This window comes from Erithacus rubecula (genome assembly GCF_903797595.1).
Source record: "Erithacus rubecula genome assembly, chromosome: 1".
In the NCBI taxonomy this organism is placed as follows: Eukaryota; Metazoa; Chordata; class Aves; order Passeriformes; family Muscicapidae; genus Erithacus; species Erithacus rubecula.
Genome location: NC_136658.1, coordinates 97,193,792 through 97,215,112, shown reverse-complemented (window position 1 = coordinate 97,215,112; position 21,321 = coordinate 97,193,792). Strand labels below are relative to the sequence as shown.

Genomic DNA, 21,321 nt, shown 5'->3' with positions numbered 1-21,321 from the left:
TGTTGCTGCACTGAGCCACCTCTCCAGTTACTTGTGGGGATCACAATAACATGCAACTTGAGGAAACACAAATGTCTTTCCAAATTATTCAAGTCCAAGGAGACAACACTATTTGCCTTTCTACAAAGGGCAAAGAAAACATACCAGTCCCATCAACAAGGTCACACATACTACTGCTTTTTTGCTCAGCAGTCATGTATCACACACACTTAATATGCTGAATAAACTTTTATCATCAACAGCTGCAACAGAAAGTAGGCCAAAAAATTCTGACAATATATGATTGAGCAGTCTAGCATGACAAGAAAAAATCCAGTGATGGTGTTAGTGTAGAAATCAGGGCACCCCTCTAAAAGCAGCCCTTCTTGATGTAATAGCATATATTCTGTTTACCAAATACTTTGGAAACATTAACCTCTTGAGCAAGTCTTCATGCAGGCATTTCACATACATAATTCAAATTCTGCTTCAGGCTTATTTCTCAGAAGCACCCACTACAAAGTGATGTAACTGATATTTTTCAAAAAGGATGAAAATAATCGTAGTTGAAAGGAATGTGCTCCTTCTAAGGTCTGTCCATGGCTTCCCTCCTCTTGCTCTACCAAGCTTAAAGAAGTATTTTTATATGACCCAGCAAAGTATTTTAAAGTACTAGCCAGGGGAAAAGTCCCTGACTGAGAAACTTGGATGGCCAAAAAAAAAAAAAAAAAACCAATAGAAAAAAAATGGAGAGAAATTAATGTCCAGAACAAATTTAAACTCTGACTCAGTCAGTAAGATGACAGAAATGTGTGCTCACACATTAGAAGAAGTAGGTTAATTTGTGTGAACACAAAAAGAAACGTTCCCCCACTGACAATTCTGGGTGAGAAGGTGAATAGAAGACATCAAAACAGCATCCTTAGCAAAAAGCACACCAAATCAGAAATGTAAAAGAAAGGCAGCAGTAGGGCCTCAAAGCTCCTGAAGACCAAGAAACTAGACCAGAACACTATGAAACCATCAGGATATCCTCTGTGAAAAATGAGAACAATTTTTTTTAAAGAAAGTTTCCCAAATTATCAGATGAATGCAGATTATTCTGGGAAGCAATGACTAATGACCTAATTCGTACAACTCTACCTCCCTGACATTAGCTTCAACCTCCACTTAGAGCTTATGGAAATGATAGCTATCTATCTGCAACACTCAGGGCTTGACAGATCTTAGTAAAGCAGCAAGAGGAAAAAAAAAATGGGCGTGAGAATTGCCAAACATAAGTTTTATGTGCATTTTGTTGGTCTGGTGAACCAGCAGCTCAAGACCCACATCCTGATGCCTCAGGCCTAGCAGACTGTCTCTTTGCCAAAGGGGTAAAGCCTTTAAATCAGCTCTCCAGGTCAAAACAGGCTCCACAGGTCAGGAGAGCACACAGATTTAATAACCAGTATGTACAAGGATTTAAAAAATATTTTTAATTGTTTTTTGAAGAATGGAATCTATCAACTAATTAGTTCAAATACATACATGGTATGGGGTCATCAAGTCTATGGATGTCTTAATTGTCTAAATCTCTATTACTGTCCAATGCTTATTAAACTGCTTTTAATGAAAAAAGGACAACTTTTTCTCTATAACTTTGTTACAGTAAATAAATCTGCTGCTTCAGCAAAGTATGATTAGTTTCAAAAGTCATGTGAACTGTGCTATTTAGCCACAAACAATACACTGGTTTGCTTACAAGCACCACACTTCTGAAAATTCCCAAACCTACCTTTTATATTCCAAATAATAACTTCTGCTTCTAACTTTTAACCTGTAAACACAACATAAGTGCCTTAATTTGTGCTCCCACAAGCATCTTTGAGATGTGAGGGAAGTGTGGTGAGGACTGAGGTAGTACAAGTACTGCAAAACATCGGGTAAAACACAACAGAGGGAAGACGGCAATTATTGCGGGGTGTAAGGGGTGACAAGAAGGTGCATGGATGGATGGATGGATGGGTGGATGGATATGGACGGATGGATGGATATGGATGGATATGGATGGATGGATATGGATGGATATGGATGGATGGATGGATATGGATGGATGGATACCCAAACCCGCACTCAGGGCGGTGTTTCCCGCACAGGCCCCGGGCCCGAGCGGGGCGTGAGGCGGCGGCCGAGCGCAGGGCGCCCCCTGGCGGCGGCGCGGACGCGGCGGGAGCCCCCCGGCGCTGCCACAGGCGGGCGGAAAACCCTCCGTGCTCTCCGGGGAGTTGGAAAGAGCCGGGCGTTCCTGCCTCTCACCGCCTTGTGTTCTTCAGACAGCTTTCTGTACCGAGGAATTCATCTACGCGTCACCACCCCTTTCCCGAAGCTCGGCGAGTGGCAATGGCATTGGGAGCACACGGGCTGAAGGCAAAGATTCACCGAGGAGATTCGGTATTCGTGTGCCGACTACATACAGGGGAAGGGAGAGCTCCCTGTAGCGTGGCCCGCACTCCACAGGGTCGTTACCTGCTCCTGTGCGCCGGGGGCGGCCGGGCAGAGCGGGGCCCGCCGCTGTCCCAACACGCAGCGGCACAGGAGCCTTACCTGGAGCTGATTTACCCCCGTCACTGCCCCTCTGTAGCTATCAGAAAGGCAGAAAATGTATTAGGATAATTTTTAATTACTACATCTGTTTTTAATCAGCCAGCAATTAAAGAGAAAATACCGAACTTTGCAGCGAGCGAGGGAGGCGTGCCCAGAGTCGAGTCGATAGGAGCAGTGCAGCGCCAGGAGGCGAACGTGGCGGTTCCATAGTGTAGTGGTTATCACGTCTGCTTTACACGCAGAAGGTCCTGGGTTCGAGCCCCAGTGGAACCAGCGCCAAAATAGAAATTTTTCTTTCCCTCGGTTCTTGCTGAGTTTTCCGTGATTTCTTTTCATTAACGCGCTGGGATTCGGTTTAGCTGTTTCCTCCGCAAGACGGGGAACCTCATTAGCACTTAGAGAAGGCGTGGGCCCTGCGAGCAGCAGAGGCGGAGCGCTGTCTCCGGGGGAGCAGCAAGGCGCCCCGAGTGGGAAACCCTGTCACAGGGGATTCCTTCCACAGGCTGTAACCTCGGCACGGAACTCCCGTCCGCAAGAGGAGCCTTTCGCTGCCAGCGCTGGAGAGGAATCGCCCCCTTTCCGAGCACCCGAGGAGAGCACAGGGCGCAGAGCGGTGCGGAGGAGCCTGCGCCGGCTCCCCGGCAGCGAGGGACAAAGGCAGCGGCCGAGGCTGCACCCCGTGCATTCCCGGGGCGTCCCACGGGAGCAGAGGGAGCTGGGGCCTTTTTCTGTGTTCGGAGACGTGTTTGAGCGCTGGGGAATCGCCAGTGCTTTTCACAGCGCACAGCTAGCAAGCACAGTTAACTCTATCCGTGTTTTCCCCTGTACTGTGCATATCCTTTTTATTAACTGGGAGGGAAAGAGCCATCTCAGCTTGCCTCAGAGCAATTTAGCTTTTAAATTCCAGCATGTTGTTTCATTTAGCACGTGCAAGGCTTTAGAAAAGGGTAACCTCTGGGCATGGGTGCTGGCACAGCATCTGTCTGTGCGTGGGAGCCATATCGAGTGCTGGGGCTAAGATGTCTGTGTAGGAGGAGGAGAAGAGTCCCTGAGCTCCAGTGACCTGGAGTTAGCTCTTGAGTATCTTTGAAGGATCAGAGTGGGAGGGTGTGATTTACCTATCTTAAAGATTAAAGAGAAAAAATTGGTTTAACTTACTTTAATCAGAGACTTATTAAGAAACTTACCTTCATCATTATATATTGAGAAAACGACTAACCTTTGTCAGTGCTTGTTCTTACTGAACAACCACTCTGGGGTATGGGCAATCTGCAGTTGGAGATTGCAGATAGAGATTGCAGACTAATGCCTGGGCCAGGTTGCAAAGCTTTTTTGGGTGGAAAGCAGCTGTACATCCCATAGTGAGACCTGGCAGCCTAAAATAGTAATATAAATGCCGTACTGATGCTAAGGGCCTGTGCATCCTGCACTCTGAAAGTGCAGAAGTACTCAGATCTGGCTTTCCTCTGCCTGTTTGTTTAGCATTGTGTGTGCAGCCCACAGGAGGTGAAGCCAAAGCAATGTGGTCCCCATCTGAGGTAAACTGTCTTCCACCAACTGGCTGCTTCCAGGATACAGGCTCAAAGCTGAGTCAGACAGAGTTCTCCCAATGCAGGATATGCAAGCCTTTGGTGTAGGTACATCCCATTTAATAGGGATGGTGGTTCCATGTGCCTACCCTGCTGTTGACAGCCACAGCACCTCCAAGTGCATGAATTACAGGGAATGGGCCTGGGCCTGGTGCTCAGCCTGGGTAATTATCTGCCTCTTGTTTTCTTACATTTAGGAAAAAGTCTCCTTTTCAGAAGATGACTTAAGCTCACTCTTCAGACTTGTAAAATGAATGTTTTATTCTGAGAGCAATATCTTAAATGTGTGTAGACCACTGCAGCTCCAGCATGGGCAGTCTTGCCCTCTCCACACATCCATATCCTGATTCTGAGAGATGTCAGTGGTTCACACGTACATGCATAAATGTGTGTTTTGTTCGTTCCCTGACTGTGCTAAAACAAAAGTGTGCCAGTCTCACGTTTGTGCTGAGGCACTGCTCCTTGTGAGCGTTCAGGATCCGTGTGTGCTGCTCCGATGGAGCCGTCTGGCACTCTGACTTGGGGACAAACATCACACTGCTATCTGGAGTTGCACTTCTCTCTCACACACAAGTACTTTTGCTTCCTGCTTCCCCTCCGAGGTCACACACAAATGCTGCCAGTCAGACTAAAAGCATCTCCATGGTGCAGGGTGGTCTCTCTGTTTTTTTCCATAATATGGCAGAAGAAAAGGCACCAAGAATTCTGAGGGCTATGAAAACATAGCAAAATGTCTTAGGGCTAATGGGACATGAGATAGAGCTGAAGAAGGTGTATGGACAAAAGAGCAAACTTACCCAGGCAGTTCCTGTTTTACATAGCAGTGAAAATGTTACCAAACTGTTTTAATTTGGGCCATTTACTAGTCTTAGTTTTGTTCTGTAATCAATGCCAGACTAATCTTTATCCTTTTTGAAACTGTATTTATTTTTTATAAAGGGCAAATGTAGCCATTTCTGGTGCTGTATTATGTATTGGTCATTAAATTTTTTCTGCCTTCTGTACCTGAAAATACTTCTGTGCTTGCTAGGAATTAACTACATGATTCACTTAGCAATGTTGTCTGCAGTGGCAGTATGGTTTTGTTGTTTACAGTTATTAAAATGAAGGACTATCAACACTGTCTGAACTGCATACTATTTATATAGGGAATTTAATTTAAATACTCTTCTAATCTTCACATGAACCAGTTTGTTTTTCTGAATGCTATAGACAGTTTTTTAAACAAAGGCTGCCTTTCCTACTGTGTGGAGGGAATTTTATAACTGGGCAGCCACCAGTCTTAAGAGTATCCACTTAGATGAAATGTTCTTTGATAAGAGCTGTTCTATTTCTGAACACATTCCCTGTGCATTTCTTACACAAAATCAAAATGTATTTGAACAGTGACCATAAACCAAGTTGATTTAAAAATGCATGTAGTGATGGGAGAGAATTTGGCTTAGCTTTTCTTTAAAGCATGGTAGGTGATTTCTCTTTGTGTGACTGGCTCTCCTTCCCTGTGACCTGTCCTTATGAGACCATAAGGTGAGAGGCTGAAGCTCAGGTCTGATTTTCCAAGAGATATGGGGATGTAGGGATAAGGTATTTAGGGATTTTTAAGCTGGGATTTTCAAACTCAAGAGATTTAGATACCAACTGCTCATCAATGCAGAGAGGGAATAGATAACTGAGTGTCTTCAGCAGCTCTGGAAGTCTCTGTCCCCATGAGCAGCCCATTTTAGACTGAACAATATAAAGAGGATATTGTGTAGAGCCTGAAGTGAGTGCTGCACTGCAGCAGATGCACAGAGCCTGCCCTGGTACCCTCAATTTCTTCCTGGTCATGAAGGTCCTTCCAGAAGCTCCTGGCTGGACCTTCTGGTGGGTCTCACTGCCCCAAGATGGGAACAATGTATGAGCATTAGGCCTCTGGCAAAAACTCAGGAGCAGCCTGCCCTTGGAAAAGTGACCCCCTTCCTGTGTCTGTGATGAGCTGCCCTGCCTGCTCACCCTGTCATGCTTTGATTCTTCCCCAAGGTTTGGGTGAGCTGGCCCAGGTCCATGAAGCAGAGTGGCCATGTCTGTGCCACAGGGATCTGTTTGCCTGTGATAACCCTGCTCTCCATGTAGGTAGGGTGAAGTGGGAAAAGTGTTGGGCTGAGGAGGTTAAACTCCTTGAGGCTGAGCAAAGCAGTGAGCCCCCTTGGTGGGAGACCCCTCCCATCCATGTCACATACCCTGGTGAGTCTGGGATGTGTTCATACTGGAGGTGTGACTGCAGTGGGATGCTGTATCTGACAACAAGTATACAGGGCATTCCAAATCTGTGGGTATCCAAAGGCAAGTGAGATGAATCCTGCCCCAGGGAACTGTTTTCAAAAAGGCAGCATCCTTGTTTGCACAGCATTTTTGAATGAATATAAACCAGAAGAGTAGAGACACAACTGCCTTAATGCAACAACAGTCTATGAAATTCAAGCAATGCCTTAATCTATTCCCAGTGCATACAATCTGAGATCTCTTGAAACAAAGCAAGCTGCTTCTGAAGCAACTGCTTTCAAAAACCTCTATTAAAAATTCTGCTAATTTCATTTAATCAACAGAGATTGGAGGAACAGGTGCAAGATCCAATGAAATCACCAGCACTCTGTTTTCATCTTGAGTCAGTCATTCTAAAATCAAATCTTTGATGTAGGCTGGTTGAGAGAATACTGTAGGTAGGATTGTTAGCAAAGAGAGGTTTACATTTTTGGTTAGAGATTTTTGCAGCCTAGCAAGTAAACAACTGAAAACCACTATTTTTGTTTGATCAACTAATTGCAGTTTTCAGCCCTGTGCAATTAGAACTTACTGGAAGAGCAGTAAGGCTAGGGCAGACTTCTACTCACAGCTATTGCTAGGAAAGACATTGCCAGTATAGAGGTAAATAATTGGGATGGAAGATAATGAATACATGCTATATACAATAGACAATATGTACTATACATCTCTTATAAGCATTTGGCATCTGCATTTCTGTAGAGTGTATATGTGGTTTATATGTAGGTATATCATGTTTTATTTGGACATATGTCTGCATGTCCAGTCAGATTCACACTCAGAGTCTCAATACCTCAGTACTTGTTGCCTTTTGAAAACTGTTGCAGATGGCACAGCCTCTAGGATGGAGTTTGACAGTAACAATTGTGTGGTTGGCTTGATGGTGCTTGATAAAATCATGGGAATGGAGCAGAGTAAGGTGCTTAGGCAACGCTTAAGTTAATCTCATGCCTTCCCATCAAGCCAAGCAGTACACTAAGGAGCTAGCTATTCACAACAGAGCAAGGAAAAGATGCAGTTCAAGATGGGGAGCGTCCTGCTGTCTCTTCTTTTCTGGTACAAAGGTATGCACTTTGCCTCCTGAGAGGTGCTTTCAGATATCCTTGTTTTTTGTCTCAGCCATGCTTTCTTCTGCTAGGGCCTGTGGGGTACAGAGCAAGCTCTTCTCTACATTCTCATGGAAACATAATAATTCCGGGAAAGGCAAAATGTGGAGGAGATGTGTAATTTATGTACATGAGTGAGCAGCATTCTTACAGCTCTATGAATATTCAGTAGTAAAACTCTGTTTCAAAAAAAATAATTGCAGTGTAAAAAAAATGCCATATAATTTGTCAAAATACGAATTTGTAAAGAAAATTGTAGTGCAGCTGAGCCAGTGTGTAAATAATAACGCTGAAAAATGAGGTACAATGTAACATGAAAGACTGGTCCTTCATTAATCAAAACTCTTGATTAATCAAAACCTGATCATTTTCTCTAGCAGCAAGACATTGCTGATAAAGACTGCCTTTTTTAAAAGACCTTTCAAGGTATTTTGCCCTGGAAAAGACTTCCAAAGATACTTCTAGAACAAAAAGAAATTTGTAAGTCTAGAAAATGTGAAGGGTATTTATCAATTTTCAGGCTTTCTCATATTAATTTTTCAGAAAAGTAACAACAAAAGTAGGTAAGCGGGAGATAGAAGAAGCCAGATAATTTAGGGTCACAGTCTCCTTCCATTTAAATTCACCCAGTTGTGGAGAACAAGGAGATGATTTCCTGGTTCATATTTAAATTTTTGGCTTCATCAAAGCCAATGCAAAGCTACTTTATTCTTAAATGAGGGTGAGGGTTGCTCTTGCTAAGTGGTGGGCAGTGTCTACTGACATGAATGTGTGAATCAAGTATGATCTGTTGCAGTGAGGAACAGATTAATCAGACAGTCCAACTTTTCTCCTGTGGGTGTTGAATTCCTTGTGTTTTCATATGTCTGGCTTTTTCTATCTGTTTTTTTTTTCTCTGTTTCCATTGAATATTTTGCTCTACCAGTTTTCATGGGTAGGAAAATAAATGCTCCTCAACTACCCATGCCTTCATCTCATCTCATTATGTTTGGCTGTACCCAGCTCTGTCTAACTAATAGGTCTTTATTTTAATCTCCCAGCAAATATTTGTACGTTCTCCTTGAACCTTATCTCTTCACTCTCCTTTGTTTCACTTGGGAAGGTTCCTGGTGCCTGAGCTTCTAGGAAAAGTGTTTTTATACAGACTGCAGCACTTTTTCCCCCTATCGGTGGCATCACTGCAATTAGTCCTTGGAATAAGTTCATATACTTTGCTCTGAATTCCAGACACAGCTTGCTTTTAATAGACACCCACACATCAGTATATTTTTGGAGACCCTGCAGTGAAAAATAAGTTGCAAGATCACTTTCCAGGCATCGATACTTTGGCATTTAATTTATTTTCTTAATTTATTGTATTTCTTAATTTACTGGTTTTCCATTTTGCGGTCTAAGTGTCCTCTTGATGATAAAAAGAGAGCAGCCCCGGTGCCCCTCACGCTCCTGCTCTCTCAGCACGAAGGTGCCGCTAGGTCAGCCCTCGGGGCTACGTGTACTGATGCCACCATAAGCCGCTTAGTTTATTTTCCCTGGCAGAGCAAGTGGCTTAGAGGAGCACCCGCGCCCTGGCCGGGCGTGTGTTCGCTGGGGACAAATCCCAGCAGCAGCACATGGAGCAGCACAAGGGCTCCTGCGAGGGGCGGCTGCGGGCCCTGCCCCTGGCGAGGGGAGCGTCCGAGCCCGGCGCGACACGGACGCGCTCCCGGAACGGCGCTCCAGCAGCCGGGCTCACAGAACCGCGCTCCCGGAACCGCGCTCCAGCAGCCGGGCTTATAGAACCGCGCTCCCGGAACCGCGCTCCAGCAGCCGGGCTCACAGAACCGCGCTCCCGGAACCGCGCTCCAGTAGCCGGGCTTATAGAACCGCGCTCCCGGAACCGCGCTCCAGCAGCCGGGCTCCCGGAGCCGCGCACACACAGCCGCGCTCCCGCAGCCGCGCTCCCGCAGCCGCGCTCCCGGAGCCGCGCACACACAGCCGCGCTCCCGCAGCCGCGCTCCCGCAGCCGCGCTCACACAGCCGCGCACACACAGCCGCGCTCCCGCAGCCGCGCTCACACAGCCGCGCACACACAGCCGCGCACACAGCCGCGCACACACAGCCGCGCACACACAGCCGCGCTCCCGCAGCCGCGCTCACACAGCCGCGCACACACAGCCGCGCACACACAGCCGCGCTCACGCAGCCGCGCACACAGCCGCGCACACACAGCCGCGCACACACAGCCGCGCTCCCGCAGCCGCGCACACACAGCCGCGCACACACAGCCGCGCACACAGCCGCGCTCCCGCAGCCGCGCACACACAGCCGCGCACACACAGCCGCGCGCCCGCAGCCGCGCACACACAGCCGCGCACACACAGCCGCGCTCCCGCAGCCGCGCACACACAGCCGCGCTCCCGCAGCCGCGCACACACAGCCGCGCACACACAGCCGCGCACACAGCCGCGCTCCCGCAGCCGCGCACACACAGCCGCGCACACACAGCCGCGCTCCCGCAGCCGCGCACACACAGCCGCGCACACACAGCCGCGCACACACAGCCGCGCACACAGCCGCGCACACACAGCCGCGCTCACACAGCCGCGCTCCCGCAGCCGCGCACACAGCCGCGCACACACAGCCGCGCACACAGCCGCGCTCCCGGAGCCGCGCTCACACAGCCGCGCTCACACAGCCGCGCACACACAGCCGCGCACACACAGCCGCGCTCCCGCAGCCGCGCACACACAGCCGCGCACACACAGCCGCGCACACACAGCCGCGCACACACAGCCGCGCTCCCGCAGCGCGCCGCCGTGCCCGCTGCGCCTGCAGGAACTGCACACCCAGAATGGAGGATTCTCTTTTTTCACCTCTGTTTTTTGTAGCTTTGAAAAAAAACAAAACCAAAAAACAAACCAAAACAAGACCCCTCCCCCCCTAAAACAGGTAAAAAAATTCAAGGCCCAAACATGCCTTTGTAAACAACATCTTGAGTAATGCTGCCCTTTGGCATAATCGAGTAGACTTGAGTAGTAGCAGACATAATCAATGCATCTAATGAAATTACTATGCAGGCAATGTTCTGTGTAGTTCCAAGTAGGAAGGAACGAACACGTCCATAATGTTAGAAAATGCTGAGAATTTCTAAGGAATGTTTTGGGGGAAAAAAATAATTAATTATACATCTCTTAAGAAAAAAGGGAGGAAAAGGTTATGGTTTTTTTCCTTACACATTAATTTAGCTTTTTTCAAATATTGTTACGATATGAAAAAAAAAAAAAAGTAGAAACGTTATGGAAAATGAGAAATTAATATTAATTAAATAGGTGTAATTGTGATTACTTCAATATGTTTTTTATTGCCTTCAAATAAATACCAGTAAATACTAAATGAAACACAACACAAATGAATGAAAAGAAAAATCTAATGAAAATAATTCAAATAAAGAAAATGAAATTGAAATTAAAATAATACAACTGTGAAGAATCCCCACAAAACGAAGTAGGAAAAGAACAGCCTATTTAAAGCCTGAGCAAGAATCAGCACAAAGGATGAGACCTCTCCTTTGCAGGCCAATGTCCTCCTGCCCTCTATTTCTGCTCAGGCTGAGCCTGGCAGCCATCAGCAGAGGTCAGTGCTGATGTGTGGTCACACCTGGGTGTTGGTCCCTGCTGGCTGCTGCTGGGGCCACAATGTCATCTGCAGCAGAGGCTGGGCATTTGGCCAGCCTGGCTTTGGCTGTAGGAGTCCCTGCATGGGCACCCTGCTCTCACCAGGCCAGCCTGGCTTCGATGTTTTTGGGTGGACACAGACCTGCATGTGTCCTGGAGGCCTCTGCCTGCCGGCACAGCTCCCATTTAAAGTCCACGGTTTTTAGAAATAAAGGTGCTGTTTGCGCAACACACAGTCCCATGGAGCCTGCCTGGCGTGGCCATGGAAAAAGCCCCGGGGGAAAATCAACAAAGGCAATCACGAAGCGTGTGGGCAGAGGAGCTGTGCTTGCCAAGGGGGCCTGGGGACCGGCCACAGCTGCAGCAGGGACCCCTGGAGCCACTGCCTCTGGCCCAGGGGCAAGGAGAGATGGGGAGAATGTGCCACTTCCCGAAATGCACCTTCTTACGGGGGCTGGTGCAGCCTGATGTGAGTCACCTCGGTCGCTGGCACGATTTTCAGGGCTGGGATGTAAAAATAGGCTAAGTTAATAATATAGCAAGATAAAAACTAGCACCCAATGGGCACGGAGGCACTGCAATGCTTTTTTCAGTCTCGACCCTCTGTATTGCTTACAGGCTGTTACCTAACTCTGCTTCCTGATGCTATCTAATGTGCTCAGGGAAAAGAGGGCCTTTCAGAAAGCATGGTAAAACCACTGCCACCCATTCCAGCCATTTTTGTGACTTTTTAGAGCTTTTCTGGGGCTCCAGTCTTATTTTTCTGGGGTTTAAGATGTTTTCCTTTCCCCTACTCCATAACCCACAGGTGCAGAAGGGAAGCAGGTGACTATCTGTGCAAAAGGAGTCATTGTACCAAAAAAGCACTGCAGCATCGTGGGGGCATAGCTCTCCACTGGGGGAGAAAAAATAATTTACCTTTCTGAGCGCTGTTAAACTGAGATGTTGCTTGCAGAGATGAGACAAAAAATCAACTATTTTGCAGCTGAAGCTTCTAGAACACCTATATAATAAAGTAAATAAATAAAGATATTAACATTTTCCACATACTTTCCTGGCAATGATGAAATTAACATGAACTTATTCCAGTAAATTGAGTGACTGACATTTTTTCCGTGTTATATTTTATTTCTTTCTTTTTATATTTATAATGTGTTTTCTCATGCTTGTGTATCTGTCATTAATTCCTACACTAAAAGATTACTTGCTGCTGTGACTTTATGGTCAGGATAGTGAATATGGTTCCTCAGAGTTACTGTGTTGAACACAGCCTTTGGCAGTGTTACTTCTGCCCACACTTATCTCCCTCCCTTATTTTTCTTATTTAACCACATTCCTACTGATTACAATTTTTACAAGAAGCACAATTACCTGTTCCTGTTATTAAAATGCCAGCAGCTGAGTTTCCCTGCTATTGATTACCCCTTTTCCAAGAAGCCCTAAGCTGTGCCTGCTGCTTTATCCAACTTCCATCTCAGGAAACCCCATCCTGGCACCCCAGGGCTACTTCTGCTAGCTCTTTTCTTTCTGCCCAAAACCTAGACCAGTTCCTGGGGTATCATTCCCCTTCACTCTGCTCAGCAGCAGGTGGAGACATCTCAGGACCTGGGCTCCAGCCCAGTCTCACTGGCACAGGTTCCCTGGCACAAAATCATCCCCTGGATCTTGACCCAAGCCCTGGTCCCTAAATCCTGTGCTGTGGAGTAACATTTGTGCATGGCAGTGCTCTGGACACAACACACTGCAGGGTGGGATGAAGGGACAGGAAAGGCACATGCCTTATCTATCTGCCTCCCACAAACACAGATAATAGTTTATTTCACTGGACTGATCGTTTGCTGAAGGTCCTGGAGGGCTGTAAATAGAGCTCTTTCCTTTTAAATGTTTTGGGTTTTTTGTCAGTCCTGTGCTTTTAAAACAGCCCCTGGTGGCCATACAGGCCTTATGACTCTCCCTTGAATTGCAGCAATTCGTTCTGTCTGACCTACAATTACCAATTATCTTTGTAACCTTCCTTGAAGGCAAACATGCTCGCTATAAAAGCATGCTGTCCATCACATTTTTAGACTATTGGCAGCCAGCTTTCCTCCTCATTTCCTTTGTAGGACAGGGCCTGTCACAGCTGTAAACACACCAATATATCAATTACTATGTTTTATGGCCAACTGCAGGCAAGGGCATTTTTCATTTGCTTTCCTCTCCCAGTGCCAGGGGTTATCAGGCTGCACTGCCCAGGCAGGAGGGCATTTGGCCACCCAGTGCTATGCTTACCCCATGCCAAACCTGCTGCTCCCTGTACCATGGTTGGATGGCTGAGCCCCGTGTGCTTGAGCCCTTAGCAGTTCACCTCTCCTAGCTGAGAAAGGGGAGGCTGAACTCCTGTTTGAGGTGTTTAAATCAGCAAGTTATGTGGTGAGGAGTAGAGGACAGCCAGAGGGGCAGCATGCCAGCACTGCCTGGCACCCTGGCATTGCCTTTGAACTACTGTGTGTTGTGGGACTGACCCCATAAAACCTTGCATTGAAAAAAGGGCTTTTGGGCTTGAATTTCACACCCTAGTTTGATTTGCAGTGGTGTCCCCTGGCAGATGAGGCTAAAAGCCTTGAAAGCCACTCTGGTAATTCAGGAGCAGGCACCACTGGCTGAGTGCAGCCACCTACAAAATGCTGGGTCACCTGGCGAGGAGGATTTATCCCTGGTGGTTGAATTGATACTACTATACACCCACTCACCTGAAATCTATTCTATTTTTCCTGTTGTTTGACTCACAGCTGTTGATTTTCCAGCTGCACATGTCAATGGTGTATTAAATTTTGATCTTGGGTCTCAAAGGGAGGGGCTCAGGAGGGCTGTTGAAGGGTTCAGCATGGTCACAAAGCAATATCCTACACCATCCTGGTAACAGACATCCCCTTTCCCCACCCCAGGCATGGAGTGCTCCAGAACAGGCCTCACCACACTACAGTCATGGAACAAAGCTTCCTTAGGATGGTGGCTGGAGTCGATAATCCAGAAGAAGCCTTTTAAAGTGCATTAAACCACCATAAGAAAAACAACAAAAAACCCAAAATCACAAAAGTTTTCTCCACAAAAATCAGGACTCCTTCCCTTGTAGCTGGTGCTCCTGGAGCAGGGCATTTGACCTGCTAGGACAGGACACCACTCTATGGGCCAGGGGGCAGGAGAGACACCTGCAGCCTGGATCTCTCACCCCAGGTACTAATGCCTCTCCAGCACTGGCATCAAACAGCTCAGGGCAGGCAGGAGAGGCAGCCACTGCATTTCTGTCAATGGCACAGGTGGTCCAGTTTTGGAAAGGGATAAAATCCTGGTTTCTCTTGTACTGATAGACAGCATTAACTTCTTAAATTATCTTTACACAGGTTTAAGTCAAACTTCTTTGCCCCATGTGGCACAGCACTGGAGTGGCTTTGAGTTTGCCCCTCTGCCTTGATTTTCTGATTGCACAGTGGAGTTTTATTGTAGATTGGTGTTTGCTTTTTCTGCCAGGGCCAGTGCTGTGGGTTAATGTGATAAGTTCCTGATGTGAGAAATACTGCTCTGGGACACTGAAACACAGGAGACCATCCCTGTGTTAGAGAAAGCAATTTTTAAAAAATTTCTTTATCATTTTGCTTTTGGAGGTCTTTTTTTTTTAGACTCTTGATACATTTCCACTCATTTTCACACCCAAGCAGCAGTAGCATTTCAGTAATAAACAGAGCTTTGTATATAGTTTATATTTCAGCTGATTATAATTGCTCTGTGTTTGAGATGAAACTTGCTATAGTAATGTAAGATGTAAATCCCCAGCATTAGCTGGAGCTTCCTAGGCTCAGCAAAGTGACAGTGTATGAATGAATAAATCATGACTAGATTTCAGTGAATAATTCAGAGTCTAATTGATTTGGTGAAAAAATCGTCTTTTCGTATTCACAAAACCTCTGGAGATGGCAGATTTCTCATGGCTCCTATATGCAAGCTTTTACCTGCTCAATCACTTTTTCCTTACTGGTTTGTAGATTCCCTACATCTTTGAAAGTCTGATGTTTGACATTTGACTTGTGTTGATGAGTTATCAGCAGTCATGGGATTAATTTTTTATTATTTTATTTTCATACCTGTTTGGGAAATATTCTGCCGGTCTAAAAGCTATTAACATACTCTGCTTTGGACTTCACTGTGAAGCACGAAGAGCCTTTTCAGTAAGAAAAAAGCCTCATAAAAAAGCCATTGCTCAGTAAGAGGCAGGAGATAAAACAGGTCAGATGTTGCAAAAATAGCGTCTCTGTCTCCACAGCCACAATTACTGGTTTTCCTTAAGAAAGGAAAAATGGAGTCTGTCTGTAAGACAGATTAGGAAGGCCTATTTACATTTATTTTTTCTCCATCACACCCAGAGGGAGTGATCTCAGCCCAAGCATTTTGTGAGGTGCCCTATCTCCTCCAAAGATTCTTGGGATCTGCAGTGGCACCAGGCTAGGATTTCACCCTTGAAGTTCATCAGCTTAAACATTTTAAGGGGAAAATGTAGAGCAGGAAGACATAAAAAATTTGCAAAATTAGCTGTAAAGCAGAGACTGAAGAGTCCAGCATGTGTTTTTCCTCAGGGTAATTCAGGTGTATCTCATCAGGAAGAGGATGCCAAAGGCATCTGAAGGAAAACTCGATGGAGGAGTAGCACACACATGAGCACATGCAGTGCCCTGTTCCTGCCCATGTTCTCTTGCCTTCTCCTGGCAGTCAGCCTGGGGAAATGTGGTAGATTCATCAGTCCTTCTCTATTTATTTGTCTCTATCTCAGGAGTAAATGTTGATTGTATTTCCTGATGTTTACAGCATCTTTGTTTCTGATCTCTCTCTCTCTCTTCCTCCCTCCACGCCCACTGCCCAGCTGTGATGGCCCTCTCCCCAGGAGAGGTAAGTCTCTCTGGATAGTTCAGCTGCCAGGGGAATGCTGGGGCTCTAACACTGCCCAGCCCTGGTGCCTTGGGGCAAAGGAGGGATGGCACCTGGCCCTTCAAGCTCAGGCACATCCTCTGACTGCTGAATCCAAGGGGATCCAACTCGTTCTGTGCTTCCTGCTGAGCTGGTGACAGGAAAGGGTCTCAGAAAAGGTACAGCAGTCCAGAGAGGCACAAACATTTGTCTAAGGTTCAGAATTCAGATTTGGCCTCATGACACTAATGTTGATGACTACATTGATTTATTGGTCGTTTTTTACCTTTCACTTAGGATGAGAGACTGGAGCTGTGGCACAGCAAGGCTTGCAAATGCGATTGCCAAGGAGGCCCTAACTCAGTGTGGTCCAGCGAGAATAATGGCTTAGAGTGCATGCCAGGTAATGGAGAGAGCCTTCAGCTGTGTTTGTCTGTGCCCTGCAGCAGCTTCCCCTTTGCACTGGCATTGCAGAGCTGCCACCTTCCAAATCAGCTGCTGATGGGGCTGGTGGAACTGAACCAGCCCCACCTCTGATGAGGTGAGGGGATGACCCTGCACTATCAGAGGCAGCCCCCATGCCTGGGCCTTGGGAGGTCACCTAGGGTGGCCCATGGTGGCCAGTGACAATGGACATTTGTGTCTTTCTTCTTCTGGAGCCCTTGGTGCTGTTGCTTCCAGAAACTGGCTGGGGGAGCTACTGCCATATGTAGGATTTGCTGTAGGAAACCTCTTGTACCATGCAGGCTTATTCTGCCTTGCTGCAGTTTAGCCTGTGACATCTTCTAGGGATGCTCTCCAGGGATCAAGCAAAACAGTTTATTCCTTCTTCGCAGCATATTTTTAAAAGGGAAGGGGAGGGAAGGGAAGGGAAGGGAAGGGAAGGGAAGGGAAGGGAAGGGAAGGGAAGGGAAGGGAAGGGAAGGGAAGGGAAGGGAAGGGAAGGGAAGGGAAGGGAAGGGAAGGGAAGGGAAGGGAAGGGAAGGGAAGGGAAGGGAAGGGAAGGGAAGGGAAGGGAAGGGAAGGGAAGGGAAGGGAAGGGAAAGTGGCAGGTTTGGTTGATCTGTCCATGGCCAAGGAACACGTGTGCAAGGAGTTGTGCTGGGTTTCCCGGCCAGGCCAAGTGTGAGGCGATGTTTCTTCCATTAGTATTATGTAGCTGAGTAATGAAGGCATTCCCTTGTTCTCCTGAATGAGGAACATTTCCACTGTAACTCCCACTGTCGCTGTCCCCAGAGAGGGAATATTTGCATCCCCCTTGCCCAGCCCAGCCCAGCCCAGCCCAGTGGTGTGGCCTGGCATTCCCTGCTGCCCAGAGACAGTTTGCAGAGCAGCCATGCAGAGCTGCTGTTGCATGGCTGAAAGGACAGCCAGCCTCCCAAACACTGCATGACTTTTCTCTGGCTTGGCAGTAACAGTGTTCAGTGGTTCAGCTGCTCTGGCTGGGCAGGCAGGCGTCTGTTTTGGCAGGTCCCTGTGCACAGCACAAACGGACTCACCAGAAGGTGACCTGCTAATTGCATTACAGTTGTGTGGTCTGTGGATTAGTGTTGCTAAAAGTAAAGTTGGGTGGTGTTTGAGATTAGCCTGATGAATAGTAAACACATGCAGCCACTCTCTTGCACAAGGGGAGCAAGGCTTTTAACGTGGTGGAAAAGCATGATGTTTCCATGCCTGGAGGAAGGCGGGACAGTGGCTATATGTTTTCATGGGGAAAAACATGTTAATGAGGTCCCAACTGAGCAAGATATGCTAACGAGATATTGATGCATGCAATATTGACCTAGTAGAGCTTGCTAATGAGACATCGACCCCATGGCTGCAGTGCTGGGGAGTTGCAGTGGGGAGGCCACAGTCATGCCAGGTTCTAGGCAGCCACTGATGCTCCCAATATGTTGATTGTTTTTAACATGATGCACCATGGTGGTTGTTCAGGCATGGATAAGGCAAGGAAGACTCTTACCCACAGGCTTTGCTTGTTCCTTTATTGCTGAAACAAACCCATGAAACCAACTATGCTAAGCTGAGGGACAGAATTACCTTTGGGGACTCCAGAGGCTCCACAGGCTGCAAAATCAGAAAAATCAGGAAGTGCTGCCCATGATATAGATGTTTGCCTAGGCAATCCATTTGTGACACTTGAGTGCCTTTATTCTGTATGTCATGATACACAATAATAACCTGATCACATAAGAAAAAAGAAAATCATAACAAAAAAACCCTGCAACTGGGTGCAGGTAGCATGCAGGTGCTCAGCATCACTAAAGTCTTCCCTTCCAGAGCACTGTGTGGTGGCCCAACCACAGAAAGTTTTAATGACAAATGAATATGTCTTTCTCCAGTAGTTTTGCAGCCAGTCATAGTCGTGTTGAATTTCTCACTATTGAAGTAGACAGTTGTGGGGGCAGGATTGTTACCTTTAAGATCTGCAGTCAAAAACTGAGATGGAAATTCCTGAGCCCTCAGCAGGGCTGAGCATGGCACCTCACTGGCACCAGATCACCTGCAAGTTTTCCACAAGGCAAGGCAACCTCCAGACACAAAGAAAGTCCCCATACCAGAAAATTCAGATATGAGGGTGCTTGTGGAGGAATGACCAGAGCTGGCTCAGCAATTTTGCAGTGCAAGTAGAGCCATAAATCAAGACAGTCATTGGAGGGGCAAAAGGAGATAAAGCCCAGCAAGAAAAGAAGTGCCCAGCATTGCTCAAGGACCAGGTGAAAGCTGACAGCCTGGAGGCTGGATCCAGGTTGATGCACACAGTCAGGCTCTTCTTCCACATGCTTAAAGGAGGGAGATTCAGACTGCAACATCTGAATAAAGCCTTTCCCCCAAAAGGTTGCAGTCAGAACAAGTCCAGTAAGTTTGAGAGAGAAAGAAAAGTTAGAAATTAACAAAAGTGAAGGTTAGAAATGAAAATTCGATGGCCCCAGGGCAGGTTGTGGCCATTTCCAGCATAGAGCAATGGAACTCCAGGTGATGTTCACAATATGTGTGCAAACACACCCAGAAAACAGAGCCACTTCTGTCCCTTAAGTTTTACCTTTGTTCTCCAGAGTGTCCCTACCACAAGCCCCTGGGCTTTGAGTCTGGTTCTGTCACCCCAGACCAGATCAGCTGCTCCAACCCTGAGCAGTACACGGGCTGGTACTCCTCCTGGACAGCCAACAAGGCCCGTCTCAACGGCCAAGGCTTTGGGTGAGTTCAAAAATGCTCCCTGAGGGGTCCTGGGGCTGTGGGGCTGGGGAGCCCTGGCCATGTGGGGACAGGACAATCTGCCTGGGAGGGCACAGTGGAGGGCAGAACGGGGCTGGTGGTGTCCCCCCAGGTGTGCGTGGCTCTCCAAATACCAGGACACTGCACAGTGGCTGCAGATCGACCTGAAGGAGGTGAAGGTGATTTCGGGGATCCTCACACAAGGGCGCTGTGACGCTGACGAGTGGATGACCAAGTACAGCGTACAGTACCGCACCGACGAGAACCTCAACTGGGTCTACTACAAGGACCAGACCGGGAACAACCGGGTCAGTCACCAGTCTTGGCCCACTTTGCTCTTGGGCTGGAAGGGTGGCGTGTATGGTGACAACAGGTCTATGGGGAAGGTGCATCAAAAGGAGGTCCTGTGGGAGCAGCAGGGTGGATGGGTCTCAGTGCTCACTCTGCATCAGGGAGCAGCACAGAGAGGGGCCATTCCCCCTGAGCTGAGAGTGTGTCATGCTGACCAGTGCAGAAGGACAAAATACATTATTTGTGTTTTCTAATGATCATACTGGAGTCCAGATTAAGCCCAGAGACATTAGCTGGCATTCCAGAGAAGGCAGCACCTCCATGATAAAATCTCTTTCTCAGCTGTGGCCACACAGCCCCAGCCATGCCTCAGCACTGCATGGGGATTTCTTTTATTGCCATGTCCGGGGATAGTGTGTGATCCTGGTGCAGGAAAACCCCCCAGACAAAATCTGCAGCTAGTTAAGTTATAACCACTAAATCATTTCCATGCTTCACTTCTTACTGGTTGACTTGAAACAAAAAATTGCACTGGGGAGATATTACAGAGTTGCCTCTGATCACTGTCCAGTCCAGGTGGGCTGGGGGATGCCACAGCTGCTGCCGCCCAGGTGTCCTCAATGCCTATCTGTGGGAAGGTCCCTGTCCTAGCAAAAGAGACTCTGCTGGCTTTGCTGTACTTCCTGCGACCCTGGGGAGATGCTCAGTTCTCCCAGAAAATCAGGTCATGGCAGCAGATGTGACATACAGGCCAAGGAATGGGCCCTCACATATATTTTTTTTTTGGTCTATATTGGCTTGTGTTGGAGCCTGGCTCACGAACTTCAAAGAGCCAAAGTCAACGATGTTCACTCCAAAAAAGCAGTGCCATGGTACAGGAGGGCAACTGAGAGAGAATGGTATGAGAATGGGGTGAGATTTTCTGGCCTAGCCGTAAAACGTGCAGGACTGATGGGGGAAAATGGCCTGCTTAGAAAATAGCAAATTGTCTACACCTGGCTGTTTCTTTTGAGGGTGGAGGGGAAGGAGCCTCTGCTCTGCACAGTCACCCCAAACTCAAGGGACAGGATTTCCAGCCCCCAACCACCCCTCCCTTCCCTTCGCAGGTTTTCTATGGCAACTCGGACCGCTCGTCGTCGGTGCAGAACCTGCTGCGGCCGCCCATCGTGGCGCGCTACATCCGCCTGATCCCGCTGGGCTGGCACGTGCGCATCGCCATCCGCATGGAGCTCCTCGAGTGCCTGGGCAAGTGTGGCTGAGCGCTGTGCCCGAGGGGCCCGGCTTGCCTCAGTCTGCCCTGGCCTGTCCCGGCCTGTCCCGGCCTGTCCCGGCCTGCTCCAGCCTGCAAAGGGAGGGCTGGCTGCAATAAAATGGTACTTCCCACCACGCCTGCTGTGCGGCTGATGGGGCTGTGGGACACACTTTGGGGAAGGGGAAGGTTCAGGGCCGTGACTTGCATCCTGTGAGATGCCGTGCTTCTGGCCCTGGGTGTTGGGCTGGGGAAGAGATCATCACAGTGTCCTGAAATACGGGCAGGTGGAGTCCAAAGGCAGGGCTCAGATTCTCTTTGGGTGTAAGCCAGGACAGACATCTCATGGCCTGAGACAGGCCTGTCCCTGGTACGACAGCCCCGTCTGAACCTCACACTCTCACATCACCTCGTGC

The 21,321-nt window shown here is 47.9% G+C and overlaps 2 protein-coding genes across 3 annotated transcripts in view; one reads left to right on the top strand and one right to left on the bottom strand.

Moving 5' to 3' along the window:
- PPEF1 (protein phosphatase with EF-hand domain 1) overlaps positions 1 to 2,587 on the bottom strand; it is a 38,379-nt gene extending 35,792 nt beyond the window's left edge. The window contains exon 1 of the mRNA XM_079320428.1: positions 2,092 to 2,587. The gene's annotated coding sequence lies outside the window, so the exon portion shown is untranslated. The remainder of the gene's footprint in view (positions 1 to 2,091) is intronic.
- RS1 (retinoschisin 1) lies at positions 2,337 to 20,924 on the top strand. 2 transcript variants are annotated; one of them, XM_079320453.1, is made up of 5 exons: positions 2,337 to 2,409; positions 16,447 to 16,552; positions 19,206 to 19,347; positions 19,478 to 19,673; positions 20,763 to 20,924. In XM_079320453.1, the coding sequence occupies exons 1-5, from the start codon at positions 2,359 to 2,361 to the stop codon at positions 20,913 to 20,915; spliced, it is 648 nt and encodes a 215-aa protein (XP_079176579.1). In that variant the 5' UTR covers positions 2,337 to 2,358; the 3' UTR covers positions 20,916 to 20,924. The 2 variants fall into 2 exon arrangements, with proteins under 2 accessions (XP_079176579.1, XP_079176580.1); XM_079320454.1 differs by lacking the exon at positions 2,337 to 2,409 and adding an exon at positions 16,105 to 16,131.
- The last annotated feature ends 397 nt before the right edge of the window (positions 20,925 to 21,321 follow it).

Excerpts from the sequence above, each read along its gene's own strand:
- RS1 (XM_079320453.1), top strand. The coding sequence starts at position 2,359 with ATGGCATTGGGAGCACACGGGCTGAAGGCAAAGATTCACCGAGGAGAT. Across the intron at positions 2,410-16,446 it reads AGATTCACCGAGGAGATTCG|GATGAGAGACTGGAGCTGTG; the intron begins GTATTCGTGTGC and ends CCTTTCACTTAG. Across the intron at positions 16,553-19,205 it reads TGGCTTAGAGTGCATGCCAG|AGTGTCCCTACCACAAGCCC; the intron begins GTAATGGAGAGA and ends TTTGTTCTCCAG.